Below are 25,230 nucleotides of genomic sequence, written 5' to 3'. Positions count from 1 at the left end.
ATCTACAATCTGGGAGGATTTTTCTTTCTTGTTAACTATTATGACATCCAGTCTTCTTGCTTGGATGAGTTTATCTATTTATACGTCTATATTCCATAGGATTTTGTGATTTCTGTTTTCAAGTATTGCTGCCAGTTTGTGCATGTACCATTTTTCTAGGTGTTTAAGATGCGGTTGTTTGCATAATTCCTAGTGTACTACCTTCCCCACTTGATCGTGCCTAATCTTGTATTTTTTGGAGCTAGTTTGCTGCATTTGCTTATTATGTGATTTATTGTGTCATCTCGTTGTCCACAGGGTCTGCATTTGCTGCTTTCTTGTGTCTTGTTGATCTTTGCTCTGATTTGGTTAGTTCTAAGCGCATTATCTTGTTATTATTGATATTAGGGATTCAGTTTCATTGTTTATATGTCCTTTTCATAGCCATATTCAAATGTTTTCGTTAGTTTCATCTTTTGCCATCCTTATGAATCGTCCATGTAGCTGTTTCTTTTCCTGTTTTTATTTTTTCGTTTTATCCCTTGCCTCTCTGTTTTTTGTCTTATTTATTTTTCAGTATCTCTTGCTGTGGTAATTATCTTTACTATGTTCTGCATTATATATTTTTCGAATTCTATTTTCTGTCATTCATAATCTTCGATACAAATCAGTTTTCTCCTTTCCTTTTCATATAGAGACGATCCGCATTACTCTTTTGGGTGTAGTACATTGTGTATGGCCATATGTTTACTGGTCTCCTGGTCGAGATGCCTCAGTTCTTCTTTGGTCCAACCTATAAATGGTCTAGCGTATTTTATTAGTGACACTGCCCATGTTTTTATACCTTTTATTAGGTTTCTACTATATAGTTTAGTTTCTAGGAGTTTTATTTTTTCTTCTGAGGTATTCCTTTCTAATTTTTTTTCATTTCTGTTGCTTTTTATGGTGTCTGCGTCTAGAGGTCTCAAATATTTGTAAGCGTTATGTTCACCCAGTGCTCTCATTTCCGTTTGGTTGGGTAGTTCCATATCTTCTGTTGTCTCCAGTTTTCCCCTTCTTAAAACAAGCAGTAGACACTTTTCCATACCGAATCTCATTCGAATATTCTGGCTAAAGATTCTGGTTGTGTTTATTAACCTCTCCAGTTCCTTTTTGGTTCTTGCAAACAGTTTCAAATCGTTTATATACATTAGATGGTTCATTCTTTCATCTGTATTTGTGAACTTGTATCCGGCTTGACACTTTCATAGTATATTGTTAAGTTACTATCAATAAGTAATCTTTCATGATGATCTATGTGACAACTACTAGAGAGTACAAAAAAAAACAAAACAAAAAAACAAACAATAACAACAACAACAACAACAACAACAGCGACGACGACGACAACGACGACGACGACAATGATAAGAAGAAAAACTCAGGTATCTGGATAAAAAAACAGGAAACTAATGACTAGGGCTAGGACAACAGAATATTCTTTTCATTATTTGGACTCTTGAGTATGTATCCATTGATATCTTCTATGTCTTTTATATAGAGTGATGTGGTTCTCGGTTGATTAATTAATGAAAAGAATATACTAACGACCAAGCACACTGTACTGCTTTTGAAAAGATGTAACCGGAAAAAACAGGTGAGAAGACAGTGGTTTGCAACGATGATCGAAAGAAGCGAACTGAGAATTTGGAAAACTTATTGTTGCTTATACTACAGAGAACACTACACTATAGTAGGAAGATCTATAAACAAGGAAGGCAATATGGATTATAAATTGCAGTGCTGGATAGGTAAGGCCTCAGCAGCATTTAAGTAGTTTTGCAATATCAGGAGAAACAAAAAATTGACCCTAAAATTTTATAACAGCAACGTCTTGTCCACAATAATATATAGACGTGAAACTTGGCATCTCAAAATCAACCAAGAGAAGAAATTAGATGCGTTAGATTCCAAATTTCTTAGAACAATTTTAGGGATCAAATGGAGCAATCAAATTACCAACCAAGAAGTTAAAAATCACACATAACACCAACAGGTAGTATCGTCAATAATCTGAAAACGTCTACACTGGCTCAGACATAACCTAAGATTAGCTCCAGAGAGAATTACCAATCAAGTGCTTCAATGAATTCTGATTGAAAAAGGGGGGGGGGAAAGAAGACCAAAATGACTGGAAATAGACAAGAGAGATTTGATTGCAACTGGAAAAAAAATGATGGGACAAAAATGATGGTATGCTTTGGCTCCCTCATGATGCGTCGCAAAATGTGGACGTTATTAAGTCTAAGATCACTGGTGCATGAGAACTTCTAGTGAGTAAATAAATCCATTTGTCAATGTATACATCTATAAAAGTTAGAATGTGTGTGTGTGTGTGTGTGTGTGAGGACAATTCTCAACTTATATAATCGATAAATTGTTAATCTACAGACCTAAAATTTGGTATATAGAGTATTCAAATATATGGAAAACTTTTTAATCGGTTTCATCCGGAAAAAAGAGCTGCTAAGGGGTCAATATTGAAAAATTGATATGTTGGATTCGTTAGATTTTTATCTATTTGTCAACTGTTTCACGAGTGCGCATGTGCAGCTGTGAAACATCACAGCTTCCTTATGTTAAGAATAAGTAGGTTGTAAAACACATTTTAATAGATTGTACCAAGCTAGCCTAAGGGTTATCGTACTTGACTCACTGTCTATAGATTTTGGTTGTCAGAATGTGTGTGTGTGTGTGTGTGTGTGTGAAGACAATTTTCAACTTATATAATCGACAAATTTTTGATCTACAGAATTAAAATTTGGTACATCAGATATCCAGATATTTTCCAGTGGAAAGCTTTTTATTTGGTTTTCATTCAGTAAAAAGAGCTGCTAAGGGGTAAAAGTGAAAAATTGGTATGTGGAGGTGATTTTTTTTTTTTTGCATAGGCATCACCACATATCAAGGCCCAGAGATCACTCGAGGATAAGGGTTAAAAGTGTACAGTAGTCAATTGAACAATATAGTAATTGTTAGCAATAGAAATTCGGTAAATTTGTTAACTTAAGTGGAATGGCTCATCAAGAACTTGTTTACGTTGGACTTGAAGATAATCAGATTGTAGTCAGCAGGAAAACAGGAGAATGGAAGACAATTCCACAGGTGTTCAGTTCTAAGAAAGGAGCTTTTTTCATGGAATCTACGTTTAGGTTTAGGCACAGATAAAGAGTGGGGGAAATTATTGATAGTGTTTTCAGCTAGACGGGTGTTTCTTGTGAAAGTTTGGTGAGAGGGGACCATAGATTGAAGCTCAGTCGTGCACATGCCATGAAAATAACGATAAAGCAGAGACAAACTCGTAACATCTCTTCTGTGAGATAGAGGTTGCAGAGAAGAGAAAAGGACATCTCCTATGAGGCTACAAAGTCTATTTTGAACTCTATCAAGGCAGAACAAGTCCTTTCTAGCAGCTCCTGCCCAGATGTGGGAACAGTATTCCATCCTTGGACGTACCTGGCTCTTATATATATAGAGGATTGCATCAGCAGTGATATATCTACTGGATCGATAGAAGGATCCCACCATTTTTCCAGCGGCCTTAGCAACAGATTTGATGTATGTGTTCCATTTCAGATCAGGAGTAAAGGTCAATCCTAGAAGCTTGTCAAAACATGAGGCCTCCTCAAAACGAGAGCCATTCATTTCAATTGATGCCAGATAGGGATCAGAACGTTGATGATATAAAGATAGAAGTTTGGTTTTAGATTCATTAAAAGTAACCAGCCATTTCTTTCCCCATTGTACTACATGCTCAAGATCAGAGGAGAGAGAATCAGAGAGAACTTGGTCGTTTACGATCTTAGATGTGCTACCATAGATGGTAGTGTCATCAGCATAAATGTCTTCGAATTATGTAAGGATGTGATTTGGAAGATCATTAATGTAAATCAGGAAGAGAGTTGGGCTCAGGATGGAACCCTGAGGGGCTCCAGCATTAATACTGTGAGCTTCTGACTTCTGCCCATCAACTACTACTCTTATGAACCTATCAGAGAGAAATGATTTAATAATTGAGAAGACATTTTCAGCTATACCATAGCTAGAGATCTTGTGAAGTAAACCTTTATGCCATACCCTATCAAAGGTCTTTGATATGTCAAGAGCAATTGCCCTAGAAAGGTTGCTCCGTTGAGCGATTTGCTAATCCTATGAGATATAACTGCAAGCACATCTGCTGTAGATCTAGCAGAATGGAAACCATATTGTGTGTCCCTAAGAAGGTTATTTTTTGCTGAGATGGTTGATTACTTTTCTATTTAACACAGATTCCAGCAACTTACTCATGACGCACAGGAGACTTATTGGCTTGTACTGAGAGGGAGATGAGCGATCACCTGAATTCTTAAATACAGTGCATACTGATGAAATTTTCCAGTGTGATGGGAAGCAATTCTCCTTAAGACAACGTTTAAACAGTTTTGTAAGTATGAGCGCTAGTTCTGGTTGAAGTTTTTTTGAGCACTATAATTGGAATACCGTTAGGGTCGATTGCTTTACTGGAATCAAGGTTTTTGATTATCTTGGCAACATCACAAACAGATATTTGTATATCACATAGTGTGTTTTCTGATACATATATAAATATTGGGGGTTGGCGGCCTTGGTCGCAAAAGGTAGAATTAGCTTCAAAGTTGTTGGCAAAGAGTTTGGCTTTGTCTGATGCTGACGAGATTACCCCAGGTTCATTGATGATAGTTGGGATAGAGCACACGCTTCTGTTCAGGATCCTGTTTACTATTTGCCAAAACTAGTGGGAACTAAGCCGCTGCTCAGCTACTTTGGACTTGACGGACTGAGCATACAACTCTCTTGCATTCTTTCTGTTTACAACTCTTACACAACTGTGCATGGACGATCATGAAACATCACAGTTTCTTTATGTTAAGTATTATTATGTTTAATATCTACAGTATTTCTGTTTATAATAAATAAGAATTCTGCATGAATTAGAATATAATGTTTATGTGTATTTTACGACCAAGCAATGACGGCAGGCCTGCTAGTGAGCACTAGAAGAGACGTGAATTTATTTGCTGTTCTTGACCTTTATTTTTTTTCTTTTCGCATAAGATGAACTTGCATTATCCTTGACTATTTGCTAAATTTAAAAAAAAGAATCATATTTTTAAAAAATACCTTTTGGCAATTCCTCCACATGTAAGGATTGGAACGTCATCTGACAAGGATGCCATTGAATGAAACGTTTGATCGTGGAATACCTGAGACGAAAAAGAAAAGAGTTAATTAATCTGTGCTTATTTTTACTTATAATAAAACTAGCAGAGTTACCCGGCACTGCCTGGATAAAAGTGTAACAAATTTCTATTACCCCCCCCCCTTTCTCTCTCTCTCTCTTTCTCTCTCTCTCTCTCTCCATCTTTCTCTGGTTTCCTTTCTCTCTCTCTATTTTCTTCTTTCTCCTTCGCCCAACCTATTTCTCTCTCTCTCAGCATATACACAGACAACTCGTTTTTATAGATTCTTCGTGGAATGAGTTGGCATAAGAAAATTAACTCCTTGATAAACAAAATCACTTACTTCCTGTTAGTTAGTACATAATCTGTCTAAAAATCAAGCAATGAAATTTGTATCAGTTTAGGGTCAAAGAAAGAATTTTTTTTTCTTAAATCTTATATATTACATTTCTGAATATTTGAGATGAGGATTGGTTATTCGTATTATTTGGATTCTTTGAACTACTGTTTTCCTCTTGAGTGTGATTTTCACAACGTTTCGGTTAACTACTGATCCGCAAGTGGCTAGAGTACTTGGAAAAATCAATTGTAAATTGATATTCTCCTGGAGATTGAAAGTCTGATTCTCAGTGTGAGTGATCCAAATATGAAATTGCGAATTACTTAGGACCTCTATCCAGTCATGGCTGATAGAACGAGAGCATGCTACCTCCATAAAGTAAATAAAGGGTTCCATTTGAAATTTCATCCAAATTCCCAAGTTCGACAGAAACATTCCTGAGTTCGACAAGATGCCCTTGAAGGAGGTTGGAAGTTACATTGACTGAAACATTGTGAAAATGATACCCAGGTAGTTTGAAGACTCCAAATGATACAGATCTTAGATATTGTTTATCCAGGGCAACACCCATCAGGGAAATACCAACTTTGGGGTATTCGTTTCGTCATTTTTACTTTTAGCCAGGCATACAAAGATACACACATACACAGACAACTGGAGGTTTTGTTCCTGAGATAAAACCAGTTTTCACCTCAGTGAGCATTTACTGATAAGCAAATCATTTATATATATATATATATATATATATATATTCAAAGAATGCATGCATTAACATCAGCTCAGCTATTAATTTAACGCATTCAAAAAAGAGCATGTAACTCTATAAAACAGAACAATTGAATAGGAAATAGAAGTCAACCAAACCTTGTCTGAGTGAAGTCCGGTCATTGGCTGATGAAAACATAAACCTCTGGTCGGGAATACCGTCAACCACGAGAAATATTGTTGAAATTTAAACATTTACTTTTTTAAATGTCTTAACGTCTGTCAGAGTGATCAAATGATTATAATATCATGATCTGCGAATAATTTATAAAACAGTTATCTACGGACACGTGTTTCGCTGAAACTGCAGGGGTGAGCTAGAAACAGTAGAAGTGTAACAGCGGGAGTGAGGTGGAAGCTGCAAGAACGACCAAATTTGTAGCAGTCAAAAGTATATGGGATGTCAATTGATTGTATGTACATTGTTTTACTCAACGTGACTTTGGAAAAGAAAGTTTGTTTAAATCTGTAACGTTCTAATGTAAAAAAAGGAGTAGTAACTTTTTTAGTTCAGTACATTTAAACTTATTTAATACATACACACGGATATAAAGAGAGAGAGAGAGAGAGAGAGAGAGAGAGAAAGAGAAAGAGAAAGAAAGAGAACATACTTACAATATCTTGGTAGACTTCATCTGCTATGATGGGTATTTTGTGTTTTGACGCCAACTTGAGAATATCTTTTATATGAGAACTGCTGAAAACTGATCCACAAGGATTGGACGGATTAATCACGACGATTGCTGCTGTGTTCTCATCGATTATTGATTCCAAATGATCAAGATCGATTTCCCAGGACTTTTCAGGCTGAAAGATAGGATTTATTGAAGCATCTCTTACTTTACTTAATTATCCCATTTCAACATTTAATGAAAAAAAAAAAATTTAATTAAAAAATTACACATACACATATATACATAGCTTGACATAATCAGTTTTAAATAAGTAATTATATAAATTGCATCTACAAGTCTCAACATTTTTACTTCAATCTCAAGATATCACGATTTAGTGTCCACTCCTTTTTAGTTGAATTCATCTTAGTATTATTCGCATTTCCTCAGTGAATTGTTTTGAAACAAAGTGCTATTTTGTGAGTGGTTATAAACAGATATGAAGAAATAATTTGGATGAAAACTATTCTGCATAAATCAACAATAATCATTATTTATTGTATAAATCATAACTGAAATTCAATTATTTTGAAAATGTGTGATCCCCCATGGAATGATTTCCCATTTGTTATTTTATTGTCGTCTCATTCCAACACACACACACACACACACACACACACACACACACACACACACACACACACACACACACACACACACACACACACACACACACACACACACACACACACACACAACAAAAAAAGTTTTTTCTTTTCTTTTTTTTTTGGCGTTGAGAGGTTTCAGGTCGTCTGATGAAGTCTCTTTGACTGAAACAGATGGCTATTTGTAGCGACCATATGTAACTGTTTACCTCAAATAATAATAATAATAATAATAATAATAATAATAATAATATATATATATATATATATATATATATATATATATATATATATGTATATGTTTATTATACATTAAGTAGATTCAGTTCTCTCCAAACTCTACAACAAATGCCTTAATGAAGCTTGCTTTCCGGTCTGTTCGAAAACTGCTTCTGTTGTACTAGTATTCAAGAATTCTGGCGAAAGGACAGACCCATCAAATTATCGCCCCATTAGCCTCCTCCCACTTTTTGCCAAAATATTTGAGACCATAATTAACCATGCTCTAGTCCATCATCTTACAGATGCTAAACTACTGACTGACAAACAATATGGATTTAGACAAGCCCGTTCCACAGCAGACATCCTAACTGTGATCTCTGAACGTATATACCATTCACTGGACAACGCGGGGGAGGGCAGAGCGGTAGCTCTAGATATATCTAAGGCTTTTGACAGGGTATGGCATGAGGGTCTCCTCAGTAAAATCAGATCATACGGTATCACTGGTAGAATACTTAACATAATTAAATCCTTCTTAGATAAGAGAAAAATCCAGGTTGTCCTCAACGGTCGTACATCTAAACAATATGATATAAATGCGGGAGTGCCCCAGGGTTCTATCCTTGGACCTCTATTGTTCCTGATATTCATAAATGACCTCCCCGACAACATTGCCTCTGAGATGGGTATATATGCTGATGACACTACACTCTATGGCAGGTACGACAGGAAGACGAATGAACACATTTCTAAAGAAATGGCAGAAACACTAGAGGAAGACCTCCAATCTGTAGTGGAATGGGGACAAAAGTGGTTGGTCGCGTTCAATGCTGCCAAGACTAAACTAGTTTCATTCAATAATTACAAGACACCCTCTCTACCACCCATAGCAATGGCCAACGACTCTTTATCTGAGAGTCCATCTTTCAAACTCCTTGGCCTAACGTTCACAGGAAACATGAGTTGGAACAATTACATTGAAGGCATTGCCAGGGCCGCTGCAAGAAAGGTGGGCTCTCTCTACCGTGCTAGAAAACTACTAACACCCGAAAGTATCCTGTACCTCTATAAGGCCACCATTCGCCCATGTATGGAGTATTGCTGCCACATCTGGGCTGGTGCATCTGCTACTAGTCTCTCGCTCCTTGACAAGGTTCAAAAGAGAGTCGCAAACCTGATAGGCCCTGAACTGGCATCTAAGCTTCAGCCTCTGTCCCATCGACGAAATGTTGCATCCCTCTGCCTTTTCTACAAGTATTTTAGTGGTGAATGCTCTGACGAACTGCAATCACTTGTGCCCTCACGACGTGTGCACCCTCGACAAACCCGACAGGCTGCTAAATCCCACCCCCACACTGTAGAGATCCCTAGATGTAAAAGATCTTTTTACTCCAATAGTTTCTTCCCCAGAACCGCTAGACTCTGGAATTCCATTCCAGGTCCCTGCTTCCCCAACAGTACTGACGTGCAGAAGTTCAAGTGTAACGTGAACCGACACCTTGCTGCCCAAATCCCTACATAGTACCCCAGTAGTTGTTGCCCCTGATAGTAGCCCCCTACACCAAAGTGGCAATTTGCCTTGTTTGGGGTGAAAATGTAATAAAAAAAAAAAAAAAAAAATTATTGGTTACATATGTGCATACACGTTTCAGTGGAGTCCCAATTCAGGGACAATATTTCATTAGACCAAAAAAGAATTGATATTGAAACAGAGACAAGACAGATAAATATATAAACAGACGGACAGATTGATAGACAAACAGAGAGATATAAGTCAAGATTTTTGCGTTATAGAACCCGATATCTTGACAAATAGAATATTCAAAGAAGTTTCAATAAGGATTAAATTTGTCAAGGAATATAAAAACATCATGTAAATTTTTCTTAGATTTATTTCCAAGTCACGAGGGGCAATTATCCGTTAGGTACATAAAATAATTGCAATAACATTTGATTTGACAGCAGTTATATTACATGAAAGTTTTTTTGTTTTACTTTTTAAGTAAATGTCTGACCTTTTAAATGTTTTAAACTTAAATAAAAGCTTTTCTTTTTTCAGAATCAAATTTTAGTAGCACTTATCTTATTCCTACGAAACATGTAATCATTTCTCTTACAATAGCCTAAACTTCTGATTTGAATAAAATTGTATTTTTATTTTATTATTGTAATTATGTAAACATATATTTAGTAAAAATTAGATAAATTGTTAATCAAATTATAAATGCTTTTTAAAATTTATCAAAAAGAATCTGCCTTTGAAAGCTTAAATTCAAGCCAGAAATTACTTTTTATTCCAGTTTAAACTTTTCCAAATTACTTTTCGAATTTCGAAATGTAATGATAATTGAACACAAATCAGCCATTTTTTTGCGAGATCACTAAATATCTATTGTACATGTCATTAAATATATCTGTCTTCCCTCAACATCCTTTCCAACTTATTTTTTTTTACATGGGGGTCACCACTTATCAAGGCCTGGAGGCAGGGATAAGGGTTATTGCATGTACAGTAATCAATGAGATAGTATTGTAGTAATCATTAGTATTGGAGATTTAATAGAGTGTCTTACTTAAGGGGGCGGTTTGTCAGGAATTTGTTTATGTTGGACTTGAAGACATCCAAGTTGTAGTCAGGTGGGAAACAGGCAAACGGAAGAGAGTTCCACAGTCGTGCACTTCTGAGAAAGAAGCTCTGCTCATGGAATCTATGTTTGGATTTAGGCACAGATAAGAGTGGGGAAAATTATTGACAGTAGTTTCAGCCAGACAGGTGTTTCTCGTGAAAGATTGGCGAGGGGGGACGAGAGATTGGAGCTCAGACGAGCACTTGCCATGGAAATAACGATAAAACAAAGACAGGCTCGCAACATCTCTTCTGTGGGAGAGAGGTTGCAGGGAAGAGAAAAGGGCATCCCTCACTAAACCACTAAGTCTATTTTGTACTCTGTCAAGGCAGGATAGGCTGTTTTTAGCAGCTCCTGCCCAGATGTGGCAGCAGTACTCCATCCTTGTACGTACAGATAGAGAATTGCATCAGTAGTGAGATATCTTCTGGAGTGGTAGAAGGATCCCACCATTTTCCCAGCGACCTTGGCAACAGACCTGATGTACTTGTTCTATCTCAGATTAGGTGTAAAGGACAAGCCCAGAAGCTTGTCAAAACATGGAGCCTCTCCAAGACGAGAGCCATCTATTTCAATTGATGCCAGATGGGGATCAGAGCGTTGATGATGTAAAGATAGAAGCATGGTTTTGGATGCATTAAAAGTGACCAGCCACCTCTTTCTCCACTGTACCACGTGCTCAAGATCAGAGGAGAGAGAATCAGAGAGAACTTTGTCATTTACGACCTTTGATGTGTTGCCATAGATGGTCGTGTCATCAGCATAGATGTCAACGAATGATTTAAGTATGTGTTTTGGGAGATCATTGATGTAGATCAGGAAGAGAGTTGGGCCCAGGATGGACCCCCTGAGGGACTCCAGCATTAAAACTGTGGGCCTCTGATTTCTGCCCATCAACCACTACTCTTATGAACCTATCGGAGAGAAATGATTTAATGATTGAGTAAACATTTCCAGTCATACCGTAGCTGGAAATCTTGTGAAGTAGGCCCTTATGCCATACCTTATCGAAGGCCTTTGAGCACTATAACTGGAATGCCGTCAGGCTCAGTTGCTTTACTGGAATCAAAGTTCTTGATTAGCTTGGCGACCTCACGCTCAGATATTTGTATGTTGCATAGCGTGTTGTCTGTTATAGGAGGAAATACGGGGAGTTGATGGCCTTTGTCGCATATGGTAGAGTTAGCTGCAAAGTTCTTGGTAAATAGTCTGGCCTTGTCTGATGCTGATGAAATGACCTTTGATGCCCATTGATGATAGTTGGGATAGAATGCACGCTTCTATTGAAGATACTGTTTGCTATTTGCCAGAACTGGTGGGAACCAAGCCGCTGCTCAGCTACTTTGGATTTAACGGACTGAGCATACAGCTCCCCTGCATTTTTTATTACTCTTTTCAAGTGGTTGCTGGCAGTCCTGAAAGCAGCTTTAGTCTATTACATTGGTAGCTATGGAAAAAGTGATTTCTGTGCGCGATGGCAGCAGTACATTCAGGGGAGAACCATGGCTGGCTGTTAGGTTTTTGTTGGAATTTTTTGGATGGTATGAATCGGTCTATGCCTACAATTAACCATTCGGTCAGGTCTGATACTATAGAGGACACATCCTTTTTAAACATGGAATTCAGAGGTAGGTCAGATATGAATGTGCAGAAGCTATCCCAGTCAGCCATAGAGTATCGATATACAGTACGATGGAGAGGTACGTCTGAAGACTTATTATATTTCATTTTTATCTTAATTGCTACAACAGAGTGGTCAGAGGATCCCAGAGGAGATAGAATGCAACATGAACATAGCTGAGGGGAAGTTGTGGAGAAAAGATCTAGAAGGCTTGCATACTAACCGGTAGTACCGCGCACACGGGTGGGTTTGTGAACAATCTGAGTGAGGTCATAGGCAGTGGCAAAATCATGACAGAACCTCGCATCATCATCAGTTTTATTTGAGTAGGTCAGCCATTCCACATTAAGGACATTGAAGTCACCGCAAATGTGAATGTTAGCCGAAGGATTAGCAGACAGAATGTGGTCAATTTTCTCAGATATGCTCTTAAATATAGTAACTTATTACCAAAGAGAGAAATGTTTTAATAATTAAAGTCATCTTTTATTGACGTTATTCACTATGCACGATTATTCTCAAGTCCATTTAAATAGATGATATCACTAAACAATGATGTATCAGTCAAATATTTTTATATACTATTTTTGTTTGCTTTAAATAGACAGGTCTATTACTGAGTAATTGGCCCACCAGCCAATCAGAAGCCCCGGAGAATAGATACCATTCATCCCTCCTTATTATGATGCTGTCCACTCTGGACAGAGACAAGACAAACAGACAGACAGATAGATAGACAGCCAAACAGATAGATAGACAGACAGATAGACAGAAAGATAGGCATATAGATAGATAGACAGACAGACAGGTAGACAGATAGACAGATAGACGGACGGACAGACAGACAGGTAGATAGATAGGCAGTCAGGCAGACAGACAGAAAGATAGATAGATTATTAGATAACGAAAATGACAAATATCATTTGAATCTCAAAATTAATTTTGAAGTCTTTGAACTGACGGATAGAATTAAAGTTTAAAAATTTAAATTGAATTAAAGTTTAAAAATTTAAATTGAATTAAAGTTTAAAAGCAAAAATCAAGTATCATTGTTTATTCTGTGCTTTTGATCCAAAGAAAAAATTTTTTTCATGAGCCATATGCAACGAGCCATAATTACCTCACGAAAACCTCTGATTTAAGCGTAGTACATGGATTAAAAGTTAATTTTTTTTAAATATACGTACAATGAGATTGTATAATTTCACATCAATTCCTCTGGCATTTGAAAGCGTCTTGTAAAGAGAAAACCCGGGTTTTGGCACTAAGATATTTTGTCCTGAATTTGCCAGGCATGAAATACATAGTTCCAGGGCACCGGAACAACCACTGGTTAAAACCACATCCTGCAAAGGATAACAGAGAAACATTCATTGAAATAACAAAGAAATAATGTTTCAAATTTTATAAAGACGATTCCCACAAAGTCAAACATAATTATTTGCTTGCAAAATTAAGTGGACTTTATAGTTTTGTTTATAGAAGGAGAGATTAATAATATATGCATTGAAATTATTAATACAAGAAATGTGCTGCAAATGGAGTGTGTTTACAACTTTATTAAAATACCAACTTATCTGATACTGCACATATCTCTGATTAAGTAGTACAAAATTTGAAAAAAAAAAGAAAAAAAAAAGATCTGTATAACGTATAGAGAGAAGAGCTTTCTAAAATGTATTAGGTTCGTATGAAGGCAATTTGAAAAGCAAAAGAGAGGATTTTCCATTTTTTTCCATTTTTAAATGCCTGATGATTGGCCAATGAGAATTGTATAGCCCAATCAAATGGTGCTATTTTAGAAGATAAGGGATGTAATTGATTAACACAAAAACAAAGGGATATAAATAATTTTAGGAGATAAATCCTTTTTTTAAAGGAAACTAAAAAGACAAATTTCACTAAACATTGTAAGACCGTGGAACCACAAAATGTATACTGTAACAGTATTAACTGGGCGATTGGGAAAAGGAAAATTAGTGTTCTTTATTTCTTTATAGACTCAACGTTTGAGAGGTAAGACTGACTGAAAGAGAGAGAAAGATAGAGAGGAGGAGACATAAAAGAAGATACATATATATATATATATATATATATATATATATATATATATATAACTACTTCATTTACTCACATAAAATTAATATACGAAAGTATAGATTTATGCGTAAACTTTAAGTATTTACTTCAAAAGTGCTCAATACGTAGGTAGAGCTAGTTAGTAATTTATAAAATATATATGACGATTAAGCTACACTGAATATTCGGCGCTTCATCCACTATAGGATTCGTCAGGCTTATGTGCATAATCCTATAGTGGATGAAACGCCAATATTCAGTGTAGCTTAATCGTTATATATATTTTATAAATTACTATATATATATATATATATATATATATATATATATATATATATAGTAAGTTATAAAATATATATGGCGATTAAGCTACACTGAATATTCTGCGTTTCATCCACTCTAGGACTCTTCAGGCTTATGCACGGATAGCAATACAAAATAATTTAAAAACTAACAAAAACAATAGAAAATAAACAAATAGATAAATTAAATAAATATGAATATACATAAACTATCACACACACATATATATATATATATATATATATATATATATATATATATATATGTGTATGTATGTACATATATATATATATAAACTAACATAAAAAAACAAAAAAACACTAACCTAGATTAAAAACAGGTCAAGAAACTAGATATCCAGGCTAAATAGACCACACACAAAGGAACAGGTCAACCAGAGGTCAAATAGGCCTTTGTCCGGTAAGTGCATGTTCATTGGCTGATAGGAAGGGCGCGGTAGATGCTAGAAAGCTGATTGGCTAACTAAAATTTCAATAGAAGGTGCTTATATAAAAACGACAGACAACCACAAAATTCGTACATAAGCCTGAAGAGTCCTAGAGTGGATGAGACGCGGAATATTCAGTGTAGCTTAATCGCCATATATATTTTATAACTTACTAACCAGCTCTACCTACGTATTGAGCATTTTTGACGTAAATACTTAAAGTTTACGCATATATTTATACTTTCGTATATTAATTTTATGTGAGTAAATGAAGTAGTTATATATATATATATATATATTAGTATAATATATATATTAGTATAATAATTTTTAAAAATTTGTAAATAAATTTATAGATATAGATATACCACTTTTTAGGCAATATTATAAGTTCCAAATCTTAGCTAGTATTGACCAGAGTTTAACAAATGAAGGCTCGTTAGAAAGGTAATGACCTGAATTGTGTAATGGTCGATGTGACATTTGCCCTTAAGGTCGTCCATTAAGGAGATCATCCATCATCCAGAGCCTATATTTAGTTCCTTTTTACAGCAATAAAATGTTTCAATCATAGTCGTTTGTTTTCCTAATTTTGCATATGAATTACAAAATATCTGATATTTCCTCAAAACCTTCAGCCATGATGGAGTGGAGACGAAAACTTACTGCTATGGTTTCAAATGATTTGAAATAACAGCAAGGGGAGACTTAATTCCAAATATTTTTTATATATTGCATCTCTCCTCTTTGGTTTTCATACATAAAGTAAATTTCACAGTGTATAAGGATTATTTGATACTGGAGATATTCATAATCGTCTCCTATTTCCCTTGCTGTTATTTCAGATCATTTGCAACCATAGCAACAGGAATTGATATAATAGCACCGGATTGATATAATCATATATTTGCCGGATATCTCATCCAACCAAAGGGGAAACGAAGGAATCATGTATACATTGGATTGTTACTTTATGCCTTGGAAGAATTACAATACGCATTGGATTTTTTTACCTCCCTGCTACCAAAAACTCTCACTTCAAGATTTACCATACAATTTAGATCTGAAGTTCAATATCCTTTTCATTCTGCACCAATATCTAATTTCCCTAATAAAACTTTTAATTATAATTTTCTATGTTTATTACCTTTAGCAAATAAGGTGCAAACCATTTATAATATTTGTTAATATTTTTCCTCTGAGGAGATGAATAAACATCAAAAACTCATGGGTTAAGGAAATATACTTATCAAAAAGTATTCTTTGTTTTGCATATAATAAAAATTCTAAATTTGAAATTTAACTGTTTTAAATCATAAAATTTAAATTACTAAATTATGATTTTTTTTCTCTATCTGGTATATTGAATAATTTTCATTTAGCTAGGATTATCTTATATGAAATATTACACCCAATAATATTTTGTAAGACCGATAATCACTGGATTTGCACACACACACACACACACACACACACACACACACACACACACACACACACACACACACACACACACACACACACACACACACACACACACACACACACACACACACACACACACACACACACACACACACACACACACACACACACACACACACACACACACACACACACACACACACACACACACACACACACACACACACACACACACACACACACACACACACACACACACACACACACACACACACACACACACACACACACACACACACACACACACACACACACACACACACACACACACACACACACACACACACACACACACACACACACACACACACACACACACACACACACACACACACACACACACACACACACACACACACACACACACACACACACACACACACACACACACACACACACACACACACACACACACACACACACACACACACACACACACACACACACACACACACACACACACACACACACACACACACACACACACACACACACACACACACACACACACACACACACACACACACACACACACACACACACACACACACACACACACACACACACACACACACACACACACACACACAAGTACCCGTCGTTGACTGGATTCAAAAACAGCCTACAGAAAATGGACTCTGATTTATGAAAGTATGATAGGTTATGAAAAGGAAGGGTTGTAAAGAGATAGCTTCGAATTTGGGGGTATCAAAACCAAAGCAAAATATGATGAAAGTAAAAATAAAATAGATAAACCCCATAATTTATTATACCATACCTGTTCACACTGAAACAATTATCACAATATTCTGTGGATGTATATTAAAAACTTGTTAAACTTTGTGGCATATTTCCATTCTATGGAGGTCAGGTGCGAGCGAACACCCCATAATTTTATTATACTATATTTCTTCAAACAGAAACATAATTATCAAAGTATACTTACACAGATAGATATGAAAAGTCTTTATTAAAGTTTGTGCCTATTTCCATCCTATGGAGGCCAGGTGCGAACGCAGACCCTACAATTTTATTATACCATCCCTATTTTAGTTAAAACATACTTATCAAAGTATTATTATGTACATCTATATCAAAAACACTTGTAAACTTTTAAAAAAATTTTTAATTTTTTATTTCCATACTTTGTGGACCAGGCGCGAATATAGACCCCACAATTTTAATGAACCAATGTTCTGCCAGATTAAACATACCCATTACTGTGTCTCGATACATTTTCTATCATTATATGTGATCAGTTTTTTAAAATAGTCAACCATATAGGAGCCTATTCGTGACCCCCCCCCCACACATTCAGCTTTATATTATATATATATATATATATGTATTCCTATATGTATATATATTGCAATTATGAAGGGAAGACTTATAATTCACGATTAAAAGTAAAATGTGCGAAGAAGGGAAAGAAAAATAAAGTAGAGGGGGGGTAGTCAGCTAACCAGTTTCGCCCTTGCTTTCTCAAATCTTTATCAAGGAATTTAAAAAGGGGAAATCGAAAATATGTACATTCAAAATAAAACTATGTTGCGTTCCGTTATGGGTGTAAAAAAGGAAAAGCGATTAAAATAAATCAACGCTATGATATTTTACTTGAAGATCCTAGAGACTAATCACGCTCAAACCTAAGAGATATTTTCTCTGTTTACAGAGAGAAGGCCTTTTCAACCGAACGTGAACGGTCTGCAAGATCTTTTAATGGAATATTGAATGAGTATGACTCAGAATTGAAAATGAGTTTGTGCTGAAGTTCGCTACACATGACGGGTTTTTAATGAGATGATCAGTTATATATATATATATATATATATATATATATATATATATATATATATATATATCAGAATAATGAGATGAATTAGAAATCAGATTAGTGAATATTGTAGTTTCCAGTCTTATAAAATACTTTTGGGAAGTAATAATTTTATATAAAACAATCCCAGCCAAATAAAATTGCTCGATATACTAGAAAGAGCAAATTAAAATTTAGAGGTTTTATATATAAATTTCATTCAAGAACAATATAGTTTTCAAAACAAAAAATTATTGTTTGGACAAAGAATACAATATTTATAGTAATTTCCTTAATCCATGGATTTTCGATGTAAGCCCATCTCAGACGAAAAATCATTAGCAAGATATATATATATATATATATATATATATTAACTCCCAATTAGAACCTCAATATAATTGTAGGCAAACAAATGAATGTCCCTTTGGAGACAAAGGCCTAACTTCGGACACCAAGTCATAGAATACCAAGTCATAGAAAAAGGAAGAACTAAGTCATATGCACAATCAAGGAAAAATTTACGATAAAGAAATCATCTAACTTCTTTTAAAATACATCCACAGCGTTCAAATGACGACACATCTTAAACTAAGTACATTAGAGAACTCGAAGATAATACATATATGAATTGAAATGGTTTGTCATTAGTAGAGCAAAAAGAAATTTCTAAGAAAATTTAAGAAATGTTATCTATGTTTATTAGAATATTAGCACATAATAATATCTTAAGGCAACCTAATTAATTGAAAGCACGAAGTCATGCAGAACTGCATGCATTGTTCAAAATTCACATTCTTGAAATACATTACATCCTCAGTAACTTGTACTCAAATCTCATACTTTTGTATTAAAATTAATAATATATCATCATATTATTTTATCATTGTTAAAATATAACATTAAACATCAAAAGGAGATAAAATTCATATTTGATACTATAAACTTGAAAAATGCGTATACAACAATAAATACCTTAAGTTTAATTTATATATTTTATAAAGCTATCATAAATTTTGAGAATCAACCAAATAGTTTTACTAACGGTTTCTTTTATTGCATTTGGTGAAGATAGTTTTGATCTCTTTTTCATTCACTGAAAAATGTATATCTTCATCTATTTATTTTTATTTGGAACCGATTAATTTGACCAAAATATATAACTTCTTTTATGAATCTATCTATCATATACGAACCATGCTGAAGTTATTCTTTAAACGTGCCTAATAAACAACCGGAAGCAACTTTAAAAAGCGGAAATGAACAGTTTTTTTGATTTACCTCTGCTGTAACTTTTGGAGTAACGTAGGTGGCAACCGCAGAGCGTGCAATCTTTAGACCTTTTGAATAAAAGCAAATGCATATGTTAAAATACTTCAATTGCACATATTATAAAATACTAAATGCAGCATAAATTTGTCTCATTATCCTAAATACATACATACATACATACATACATACATACATATAGCAAGAATCAATGGCAAAAGCCTCTTACGATAATGCAAAATGATTTACAATGCTTATTAGAAAAGGCGGCGAGTCTTTAAATTTTAGAGAGATTTATTGTTTCTCAGAATTCTCTATTTTTCTTTAAACAATTAAAATTTTTTTTCTAAAATCCAAAGTAATTCTGGCAATGGTTCCTTGATATTTTCTGATGTGTTCACAGGGACAAACTAGATTACAAAGAAATATGGTAACAAGATGTACAGAGTTTTTACTTATACTAACGAGTCATTACTTATTAAAGGTAAAAGCCTCTAGAGGATAAGGGTTAACGAGATTGTCAATTTCAGGCTTGAAAACGATGAATGGAAGGAATAAAATTGAATTTCTTTAGAGCGTGGCTCAATAAGTATTTATTGACATTAAACTTGAACAAAGCATTTTGTAGTCTGTAGGGAAGAATATCCTTTGAAGATAAAAAGTTCTTGGAAAGAAACACTCTTGATAGAAATTCTGTTTTCTTTTGTATACAAAGATAGAAAAGGAAAATACTTTGCAGTAGCAGTAAGAAGACGAGTTCTTGTTGTAAATATTTTACAGAGAGCAACCAGAGATTAGAGCTCAGTCGAGCACTTATCATTGAATTAACGCCAGAATAGAGAAAGACTAGCAATGGTTCTATCGTAGGAAAGGGGACTTTAGGGAAGAAAAGAGATTATCCTCCTCTAGATTGCAAAGTTGATTTTGTACCCTGCCAAGACAAGAAAGAGTGCTCTGTACGATACCTTTCCAGATGTAACAAAAGTATTCCATTTTAGGACGTATCTGATTCTTATACTGGTAAAGGATTCAATTAGGAGCAATGGAATGATCCAACATGTAGATATATAAAGGATAAATTAGAAGACTTTCGTTTATAATAATTTGAAAAAAAAAAAAAAGATTGTTAAAGAAAGTGTCAAATATTAAACGAGTAGAACCGTTGGTAAATAAGTAAGTTGAAAATAACAGGATGTACATGATCAGTCGTTATCAACTTGGTGTACTCGAGCTTAGCTTGGACTCAGCCGTGGGAATTGATAGAAGCAGACGTGATATCGCAGGGATCGAAGAAAGAGTGAGTAGTAAAAGTCGACAGTTCGATGTGAGCATTAAACGTGTACAACATCTTATTTCAAAATACTTTAAAATATGATTAAATAGTGATTATCAATCTATCTCTTCCCCCATACCCCACTGGTCAGTGAATCGGCACAATAAAATCAAGCAGAATAAACCTCCTCTGTCTTCTTAAAGTTTTGTTTTGACTTAGTCCTTTTTTTCAGGTATGAAATAACTTATTTGGAGGTGGCGTTTCCCTATTTTGGAAGGACTCCAGAAAAGGGGAATACAGGAGCAAACATCTAACTGTTAGATGCTTGTGTTAGATTCTAACACACCAGATATGATTATGAACTTTTATGCGTTCATGTATGACACAAGGTTGAAATGTGACAAAAGGGAAAACAAGCATGTCTAGCAATACATCTGATGTTGATATCACAAGAAAATATGTTTTTATATTAAAAAGAAATAAAAGTTTCAACGTTTGTTACAAATGGTGTTAGAAGAGCCATGCTTACTCACCGACTGAAGGGCCATAACCATTGTGTTTATTGCTTTGCAAGCTGTTAAGAACAGCATTTTCAACCGAAGAGGACAGTTTTAAGTTACCATACACTGTGGGGTCACCTGAAAATGAATAAATTTAAGATATTAAGATATTGTATTATTACAATTAGCTAAAAGAAGAAATGGTAAGAAAATAACATCAAAAGCATAGAAAAGAAAAAAAAAATACAGCATTGCTACGGAGACGAGAGGAGTGATAAGATCCGTCACACAGGATTTCTTCAACAGCCTTCGTCTGTTAATGACGTATCATACTGGTTGTGATTGGACGTGGCTTTACGAACACCTCTCCGCATTGCCACTATTCATACAAACGGTTCGAGCCTGATTTCAAACTGCTTAGCTTGCATGGCATAACGCTTTCTGATATTTGAATATTGTTTTTTAAAAAGGACATTTTCTTAATTAACTATCATTTGTTGTTGTGTATTATAAGAAAAAAAATACACCGGAAAATACAAAAAAATGAAAGCGGTACACTGTTACGTATCAGGATGTAAAAGAATTTCGTAATTTTCATTAATATATGCTTAAGTGACAAACGCTTCCTTTACATTTTTTAAAAAAATTAGTTTTGTTCATATCTTTATTCCATCAACAAGAGCAAGTTTGAAGTTAAAGGTTAGAGAAAAGTTTCCTGATCATTGGAGTTGGAACGAAAGCGCACACATTTGCACTGGTTGACATCTTAAATCCAATTGTTCTGAATATGCTGGATGTGTGCTTGAGTTGATATCTTCATTATATATATATATATATATATATATATATATATATATATATATATATATATATATATATATATATATATATATAGAGAGAGAGAGAGAGAGAGAGAGAGAGAGAGAGAGCTGTTTAACGGTACAGAACTTATAGATTGCTTTAAACAAAATGGCCGGCAAAACCCGAAGAGTTTCTTTCATCAACAGACTCACCAGGAGTTAATCGTTGATCATAAAATAAACAAACAAAATCACTTGCAAGAAGAGACTTATGGGGTATACGTGTAAGGGAAAAATCGGATGGGAATATGAATAAAATATTTACAATAATATAAAATACATGTACAACTGGGGCAAGGGGAGAGTTAATATATATCCCCAAATAAGTCTAACGATCTCACGAACTCCTTCTGTCGACAGAGAGTCTGCGTAGGAGAATAGACACTAACTCCAAAATCCGCAAGTGATTTTGAGAGTTAGCCCGATGCAAAATCGTAAAACACTCCATTTTATACATATTGGAACACGCTGGATTTTCATGGAGGTGCTAGCCAATGGCAGATTCCAAGATAGAAGAAAGGGAATAAGAGCGACAAGGCTTGCACAATCTTATTTTTGCTGGAATATGTTGGTTGATTCGAGTCTGTAAATTTAAGGAGGTTTGACCTACATAGTCAGCAGCAGACTGACAATTAAATTCATAAACTAACAATATATATATATATATATATATATATATATATATATATATATATATATATATATATATAAATATATATATATATATATATATTTACCAGTGGTGAAAAAACCGGAATAGAGTGCTCAATGTGTAGCCAGAGCAGTATATAATATATGTAAACTCATTCTGGACTCACAGTAATAAATTTATATATATATATATATATATATATATATATATATATATATATATATATATATATATATATATGTGTGTGTGTGTGTGTGTGTGTGTGTGTGTGTGTGTGTGTGTATACATATATATGTTGGTTATGTAATTAAAACTAGAGTGTAGAGCTCAATGATATTAATTTTTAATGTTATAAATAATGTTATATATAATAATTTATGCTATAAATAATAATAAATAATGTTTAATGTTATAAATAAATTATAGTTTTTATCTAAATAAAATTACAATCGTTTCATTATTGCTAATACAGACGAGACATAAAAAACAAAGCTTAAGTTTTATCAACAAATAAATCTTGAATTTGATTATCATTACTAGCCTAACTGTTAGAAAAAGCGAGTGAAAACGGCATAAATAATTCAGCAGGAATAACCCTCCATGGCAGACGTTCTGACCGGATAAGAAACCAAGTACTCAACGTGTGTACATAAGCTTCCACAAAAGGAAATAGCTTTTGAACATATATTACTATGGTTAGATTTTACTTCTCTGAAATTCAATATAAATATTTTGATATAAAGTCTAAAGGAATAATAGTGTGACCCCTCCTTAACCAAATGTGCTAACATGGAACCGTTAACAAAATTCACAATTTTTAAAAAATCTATCTAGTATGAATAAACTTTAGTGTTTATTGTTAAAAAAAGTGTGCACCACTAATTTCTACAAATTGAAAAGTTTGTAAAATATTAATTTCGTACCATATGGGAACGCTCTCAGGTAAAATTGTATTGTAACAGAAAATGAGAAGATGTTAGTTTGCCATTTTTATAGTTACATCTGTGTCCATCCTACTGGGCTTGTTTGATACGAAGAAAAGGGTTGCCAAGTCTGGATTAAAAGAACGAACTTCTCTATAATTTAAATCAATTTTATTCAACATGTGTATTCAAGAGATTTAACATGGTCTAGAAAAAGTTACGGAAACAAATAGACACGAATTTAGTCTGTTATTTTCAGCTCGTCTCATTGACTAGAGGCGTCTCATTGCTAGAGGCGGTAAGAGAGAAATAACGTTTTGTCACATTGACATCTCAAACAAAACTGTTATATCGTCTAAATCCTGGTTAGAAGCGAGGAAGGAAATATGCTTCTTGGTAGCATTATACTCAGTCTGACCTTTTGTAAAAGATATACAAACGTTTGGGTGTAAGGGCTATCTCCCACTAAATGTTTTGGCCAAACAATGAATCAATTGCTTGTGAATCACTTCGCGAATGAGTCCAAGGAAAAACAGATCATGACTATGTAACTGTTACAAGTGATATAGGAACTCTGCAAAGATTATTCGTATTGGGAGGTTAGAAACACAGGGTTATGGTTTGAGTTAAGGTTATGGTGAGGATCAAGATTAGTAAATGGGTTGATTATAAGTTGAGTTTTAAGTAGAAGGGTAGAATAGAAGTGAGAATCAGATTACGGTTGAGATTTTTAGGGTAAATATGGTTAGGTTTAATATTGCAGATAAGATTATACTTAAATTAGGGTTTACAGTAAATCGGTTTACATCGGGTTTTAAGTTGAGATTCAGGTAGCGGTTTGGAATGAAATTGAGAATGAGATTAGGGTTGAGTTTAGCGTTGAGGATGAGGTAGTGATTAGGTTTTAGGGTAAATAAGGCTAGGTTTGATATTTCAGATAAGATTTAAGCTAGATTACGGTTAATAGTGAAGCAAAGCAAAACACGATTTTTAATTGTTTTCAAAGTATGAATATGTTATAATGGAATGATCTAGCATCCCTTCGGACAATAAGATAGACATTGTAGATATACTCCTCCAGGATTAGAGAGTTCAAAGACACCGAGCGAGACAGACTCTCGTATTGTACCCTTTGTAAATAAACCTTTGGATTTACCCTAAGTGAATGTCCTGTGTAATGATTATCTAAAGAAAGATATATCACTTGGCGACAAAAGATGAGCGTATGATATTTTGGAGGCGGAAAAAAGGTGAAACGGAATTCGGAACGCACATGGTCGAAGGAAAAAGAAAACCATGGAGTCTGAACGAACGACAGAACTAAGTTCTAAAAACTTAAAATAATTCAACCAACTGAAAAAGAAAATTTTAAGAAGAATACGATACAAAAAGACACATAAAAAAGTAAGTAAATGTTTTTTTCCAAAGAAAAAAAAGAAACAATTCAGTCTGTTTAGCTTCATACTGAAAAAAAAAGAAGGAAAATATTTGTTCTATTGCTAATTCATTTCAAATTTATTTTCTTCTAATAAGAAAAAATAAATAAGAAATAATA

At 34.4% G+C, this 25,230-nt stretch overlaps 1 protein-coding gene across 1 annotated transcript in view; it reads right to left on the bottom strand.

Annotated features, from left to right (window-relative positions):
- LOC145269469 (tyrosine aminotransferase-like) overlaps positions 1-25,230 on the bottom strand; it is a 155,392-nt gene that overhangs the window by 27,680 nt on the left and 102,482 nt on the right. The window contains exons 3-7 of the mRNA XM_080125215.1: positions 21,274-21,378; positions 19,480-19,538; positions 13,258-13,416; positions 6,937-7,128; positions 5,158-5,240 (exon numbers count right to left, since the gene is read on the bottom strand). Of these exons, the coding sequence (XP_079981341.1) occupies positions 5,158-5,240; positions 6,937-7,128; positions 13,258-13,416; positions 19,480-19,538; positions 21,274-21,378 (598 nt within the window). The remainder of the gene's footprint in view (positions 1-5,157; positions 5,241-6,936; positions 7,129-13,257; positions 13,417-19,479; positions 19,539-21,273; positions 21,379-25,230) is intronic.

Source organism: Euprymna scolopes, chromosome 1 (assembly GCF_053919585.1).
Source record: "Euprymna scolopes isolate OS-2025 chromosome 1, ASM5391958v1, whole genome shotgun sequence".
In the NCBI taxonomy this organism is placed as follows: domain Eukaryota; kingdom Metazoa; phylum Mollusca; class Cephalopoda; order Sepiida; family Sepiolidae; genus Euprymna; species Euprymna scolopes.
This window is presented reverse-complemented; position numbering and strand designations above follow the sequence as displayed.